The sequence below is a fragment of the Festucalex cinctus genome, chromosome 2, assembly GCF_051991245.1.
Source record: "Festucalex cinctus isolate MCC-2025b chromosome 2, RoL_Fcin_1.0, whole genome shotgun sequence".
NCBI lineage: Eukaryota > Metazoa > Chordata > Actinopteri > Syngnathiformes > Syngnathidae > Festucalex > Festucalex cinctus.
Genome location: NC_135412.1, coordinates 26,952,250 through 26,958,416, shown reverse-complemented (window position 1 = coordinate 26,958,416; position 6,167 = coordinate 26,952,250). Strand labels below are relative to the sequence as shown.

General features: G+C 40.7%; 1 protein-coding gene across 5 annotated transcripts in view; it reads right to left on the bottom strand.

The window, feature by feature from the left end:
* Positions 1 to 1,955: 1,955 nt before the first annotated feature.
* Positions 1,956 to 6,167, bottom strand: part of c1qtnf12 (C1q and TNF related 12) — a 31,107-nt gene continuing 26,895 nt past the window's right edge. For 3 of the 5 annotated variants that reach the window (XM_077514072.1, XM_077514071.1, XM_077514073.1), the window contains 2 exons: positions 4,539 to 4,617; positions 1,956 to 2,689 (listed from right to left, as the gene is read on the bottom strand). In XM_077514072.1, coding sequence (XP_077370198.1) covers positions 2,591 to 2,689; positions 4,539 to 4,617 — 178 coding nt within the window. In that variant the 3' untranslated portion in view covers positions 1,956 to 2,590. The remainder of the gene's footprint in view (positions 2,690 to 4,538; positions 4,618 to 6,167) is intronic. The other 2 variants (XM_077514070.1, XM_077514069.1) reach the window with 1 other exon arrangement.

The window sequence follows — 6,167 nt, the reverse complement described above, 5'->3', positions numbered from 1 at the left end:
AAGTGTATGAAAATTGATCCAGCCTACTAACCTCGTAAAAAAAGCTCGCTGTAAATCTGTGAATAGTTTGTGGGCTCAGTCCTTTCTGATGATTGCCGCTATCCATCCACGTGTTTTGTCTTCATTAGTAGGTATTCGGTAAAAAGCAACATTTGGTTTACTCCCTTGTCTGTTTGTACCACCCTCCGCACAGCAAGATAGGACCATTTTATAATTGAGTCGACTAGACAAAGGACTTCATGCGGTACATGATTCAGTACAATCCGGGCAAGTAGTTCTTTTGCCGTCCATACTTCAGGACGGGGCGTTCCCACGGCGGAAGTGACGACACGTGCAAATGGTTAAAATCAAACTTTCCCTCAACATGAAGAACACTTGAACAATGTAATGAAATGCAATATAAGAGCTAAATAAAACATCTCTGCCTTAACAAAGACACCTTACTACCTCATATAGTGGTGTCCTCTGTAATAGATACCATCAAGAGAAGTAGGGATGCACAATAATATCGATGCACAATAATATCGACCAACTTGACATTATACAGATAAACCAGATAAAGAAATTGGCTGATAGACTTGTTGCATTGGTCCATCTGTTGTGTTTGTGGTTCAAGTTGTGCCCAACTCCTCAACCCCTCCCCTCTCTTAAGGTAGTGTCGCACATTTGTGACATCATAATGCGTGCGACCTTGTGTTCACAGAAGATGCCTCATGGGGACATGGCAGTCGCCAGTGTGTGCTTTCTTTAATGTGTCTCCCCAGAATGTTACCCTCACAGTTTTATGTTACATTTTCAAAACATGACTGTTTTGTTTGGCAAACTCAAAATGAGTTAGTGGTTGTCTTTGAAGCAGAGATAGCTGCATGGTGCTTCACACTGTCAGGTTTGAGGTGTGGTAGTGGACCCAAATGCAGAAAAGCAGGGCGAGGAGGCAGAGAATGAGGTCCAAAAAATGTTTAATAAAGTAAAACGAGGAGGCAAAAAAAGAGCTACAAACTAAGAAACAAAAACCAGTCCAAAAGGGTGAAGCGAGACAAGACATGGAACAAAACCGGCAGCATGACAGGAGGATAACGACAATGAATCAACAGACAGAGGGGAGACAAGAGACTAAATACACCCACACTAATTGACACAATAAGACACAGCTGGGCAAGAAACAAGTGGCAGAGGGTGCTGATTGGTTGACACATGAGGAAGAGCAGGTAAACACAGGTGGACATGGCAATGCTTGATGAGACTAGGAAGACACACAAGGAAAACAGAACAAAACACAGATCATGACAAACTAAATCAGGGGTGGGCAAACTCAGTCCTCGAGGGCTGCAGTGCTGCAGGTTTCGGATGTTTCCCTTCTCCAACACAGCTGATATATGATCAGCTCATCAGCAAGCTCTGCATAAGCCTAATAACGATCCTGTTGACTGGAATCGGCTTGTGTTGGAAGAGGGAAACCTCCAAACCTCCAATACAAGAAAAGTAAGCAGTTGAAGCACAAGTTGAAGATTATAGGCTGCGTTCAGAAATTAATATGAGCGGACAGTGCTCTCCACCGCAGCACACGAGCATGATGAAACGTCTGCTTAATAACTAAGTTAATTTTACTTGAAAATGGCTTATCTCCACCAGATTTCGCATTGTAGCAAAAGAAAAATCCTAGTGTGCTCTTATCCTTTTGGCGCGGTAAATCTTTGTTGCGCAAACTGACTCATAAAAACCCTTAATCTAATCCACTGCTTCATGAACATGTAATATCGCGGGGGCTCATGGAACTTAAAAGTGAGGAAACTTTGTATTTTGTATTTGTTTAAATGTGTACAGACAATTTTGCCAAGTCATAACTGTCATGAAGTGTGCTAACACAAATCCATCCTCGTTATTATTTTCACTTCTATGTGTAGTGATTAGGTCATTTAAGCCAATTGAAACAATAGTGGTCACGTAGCCTACAATCGAGTAAAAGTTCCAATTTTATTGCAGTAGGAATCAAACAGTCAAATAGCACAAGGTTGATACATTTTCTCAAACATAAATATTACAAAGTACAATCCTAAACAATTTTACGCCGTTATGATAAATTACAAATATATAGCAGGAATATAATCAGACAGTCGTTGATATACAGCATATGATGACGCAAATCAATAATCAAATAAACATTACTGGAACATACAACACTATGACGAGCACATCCTTCAAACACAGTACTGTGCTGTGTTTGTCAGCATGTCATCATCATTCACAATTAATATCAATAAAATATGGAAATAAATTGTCGGATGACACAGTATGAATCATATATACACAGATTTGTTCCATGGGGAGTAAAAAGACTTACAAGCATGACAATAACATGTTGCATGTTCAGATCATTTTACTGGTGAAGCAGCACAAGTTTATCCAAGAAAGGGGGCAGTGGAATAGAAAACACTCACTTAAGCTCCGCCCCCTTCAACCTACACCTTAGCAAACGGCATCAAGTCAAAAGTCAGCTCGGACTTGCTTGGAACGTCGGCGTGCTGTCTTGCGGTGGCGCTCGGGAGCGGTTCATCAAAGGAAAACGACACCGGACCGCCGCTCTGTGACGCTACACGCCGAGGAGGATGCCCATGAAGTCCGAGCCGTTCTGTATCGTAACGGAGGCCCCGGCGGCATTGTCCACAAAGATGGAGGTGTACTGACCCGCCTGTAAGAGGACAGAAAATTGTGAAATGCATCAGTCCATACAGTCAACTCACATTTATTGTGTCCCACATTGTAGGAATAATTGGAAATATAAGTTATCATACATTTTCTGCAATGAAGAATTGCTTCTGCTTGCAATGAAGAATGCTTTGCTCTGCTCCACACTCACATTCACATAGCATAAGCTAACAGAAGATGACTCAAGACAAGCACCAGAACATCTAACGCAGCAGAACGGTTAGAGCCAGTCTGCTGAGGTCGCCTGTTTTCTGTTACGAAATGATTGCAAACTTGACCACACATGTACTCAAGCAATCTTCCACTCACATGCACACACACATAGACAAACAAGTACAGTGTTCCAACTACCTTTTACATTTGCATTATTGGGGTTGGAACACCGATGTAACTAGGGGTGTGGTAGTGAATTGTATCAGTCATTTCCTCTCCCCTCTCCTCATGAGCTTTGAACTGAGTGTCGTCTCTCCTTTTTGTTGTGTTTAATAAATGTCACACAGGTAAACCTGACAGACCCACTCACTTTAAGTGAAAAACATGTATATGGATTTTTATTTTTTTTACTTGCCCCTCCCACATTCTTTAAACACATTTCAACTTATTATAACACACTTTTGCATAATGTTCATTTTGCATGTACACCATTTCAGGGCGCAGATGGGCTTCCACCATGTTGAGACATTTTTATGTTTTTGTATGTTATAGCATACAGGCTTTGATGCAGCCTCTGAACTAAAGCGAATGCATGAAGCAATGGTAGTTATTACAAAAACGACCAGCAGGTGGCAGCATATATAAGAAATCAACCAGGGCAAGCTTGGAAGCAAGCTGATTTCCCCCACTGTTTGAAACAGATTTGTGAATAATGATGAAAATTAGCTATATTCAAATGCTAATTGTTGCAAAATGGGAAACATATCGATACATACTATTCCTGGTAGTCAGTCAAAATCGAGTAAAACAGACGGGAGAGAAGGGGATTGCTTCAGTGAAAATGGCTGCGAGTGAATGAGTTAAATGATCATTAAGAATTATGCTGAATGTGGGTACTTGATTGTTAATTAAAAGCAAAACAAAAAAATGCTGCAGCAAACAGCAAAGGTACAATTGATTCAGTTTCTACCAGTTTGTTGTGTAAAGTAAAAATGGGGTATAAATTTTAGTATTTTCCCTCCATTATAATCAAAATCAGCAAACGGCCACATGTGTGCGCATGCTGTTGGCAACAGGTGTAAAAGGCCGCCAGGTAAATCAAAGGTTTTGTAGGTTCAGTAGCTCTGATGATTTTTACCATGGAACATCTGGGAGAAAAAAATGAAAAGCCACAAAAAAAAGAAAAAAACATGTTTGATTCTTGATTTAAGCCATTTTGGGTTCCCCTCCTGTGTAACATTGTGTATAAAACTGGGGACAGCACACCTGAAAAACTGTTATTGTCAGCGAGCGCTAACATGGCCCAGAGGATGGTGCTGATGGACAGTCACGCTCACACAACATACTGTACTTGCGATCTTCTTCTTGTTTTTGCATGGACCAGTGGTAGGAGACCACTTATCAAAGGGGTCTCTTACATTTGAAAAATAGGTCAGATGTTAAAAACCCACACAGTGAACTACATCCACGAGCTACATTTGTCTGTTTAATGCAACCCTGGCAGCCAAAACAGGAGTTTACAAGATATCCCATTAACAATAATATTTCACGTCCTTTTTTCCCCCCCATAGTCAAACAATGTAGTTAATAAATCCCCATCCTTCCTGTGCTCATCCTTGACCAAGAGAAACCACCAAATGAAGTAGAAGTCTACTAAAAAGAGAGCACAAGTTACTCACCTGGAGCTCCAGGAGTCCCTGAACACTCACAGTGAAGATCCGACTGTTACTTTCCAAGCCAACAATCATCTCCAAAGAGCTGCAAGACAAAAAAATCGTGATAACTCCTGTATAGTTCCATAGACATTGTAAACTTTCCTTGTAAAGTTTGGCATGGGTATTTTAGAGTTTTTAAAATTATTTATTTAGTTAGTTAGTTAGTTTATTTATTTGTTTATTTATTTATTTTTTTACTCATTTAACGTAGGTTTGTATAAAGTTGTATAGAGTGAACACATTCCTGTATTAGCAAGTCAGCAACACCTGCTCAACCTGCTCAGTGGGATGCACTGGATTATGTTAAGTGGAAAATACAACATTTAAATAGCAAAACAAGTTTGTCTTAACATGAACTGCTATCGCAAAAAAAGCTCACTGCACATTCTCTGTATTTTGATGTTGGTGGTCGAGGAATGATGTGTGCAAGAGTGTCTGGGGTGATGGCTGGGAAATAAAGCTAAACACTCTTTATATCAAGCCCAATTCCACTGAAGTTGAGTCATGTAAAACCTAATGGAAACAGAAAATTCAAATTTGAAAATCAACCTATATTCATTGATTACTCCACAAAACCAAAATATTTTAATATTGTAGCTGATAATTGTTATTCCTTTTTTTTTTTTTTTTTTGCCGTTCAAAAAGTTACAACTGAATGGAATATTAAAAAAAATAAGCCAAGCTGCGATTGGCTGGCACCCAGTCCAGGGTGTCCTCCACCTACTCCCCAAAGCCAGCTGAGATAGGCTCCAGCACCCCCCGCGACCCTAGTGAAGAATAAGCGGTCAAGAAAATGGATGGATGGATGATTCTACCCAAAGGACTGCCATCGGCATGCAGAGGGCCTGCCTCTATTGCAACAACTATCGTTTTGCATCAGAAAAGAGTGATACCATTTTTGGTTGAGACGCTCCTCTAATTGAGAGGACAAATACTTGGGTTTCCACACTAAAACTTGCTATTTTGAAACAAACTAGTGGCCACAAGGAAAAGAGTTTAACTGCATCTGCAAAGGTTTTTGTTTCGGGTGACCAGACGTCCCTATTTTATCGGGCCAGTATTCAATTACCCGGGATAGTCGCCGTTTGGGCCTTATGCTGCATTCGAGGACGGTCGGAAGTTTATTTTTATGGTTTGGGTCCGGTTAGTTATGTTGTTTTGTGTTTTGTCATGATCTTTGGTTTGGTTTGGTCCTAGTTGTCATGTCGCCTTCTTGTCATTGTGCTCATCATCCCGGTCCCCTTGTGTCTTCCAATCAGCACCCTCTGCCCCTTGTGTCATGTCCAGGTCGGTTTCGGAGCTTAAAACTAAGCACTTTTGAAACCGGACTCCAGAGTGGAAAGACGGATAGCCATATCATCGTTTTGCGCAACCTTCTTGGCTTGTTTATGTTTTTACAGCTAAATGTTTTTCGTGATGTTGTGCTTGAATCACCCGGCATTGTCACTTCTACTGTGTTGTGTTCATCTCACTGATCTGTATATATTACTGGATAGCCGATGTCCCATAAACGCCCGTGAAGCGACAGGGCATCCATCTTACTCCTCCCAGACTACTGTTTAAACTACTTTGAAGACCCCCTTTTCTTTTATC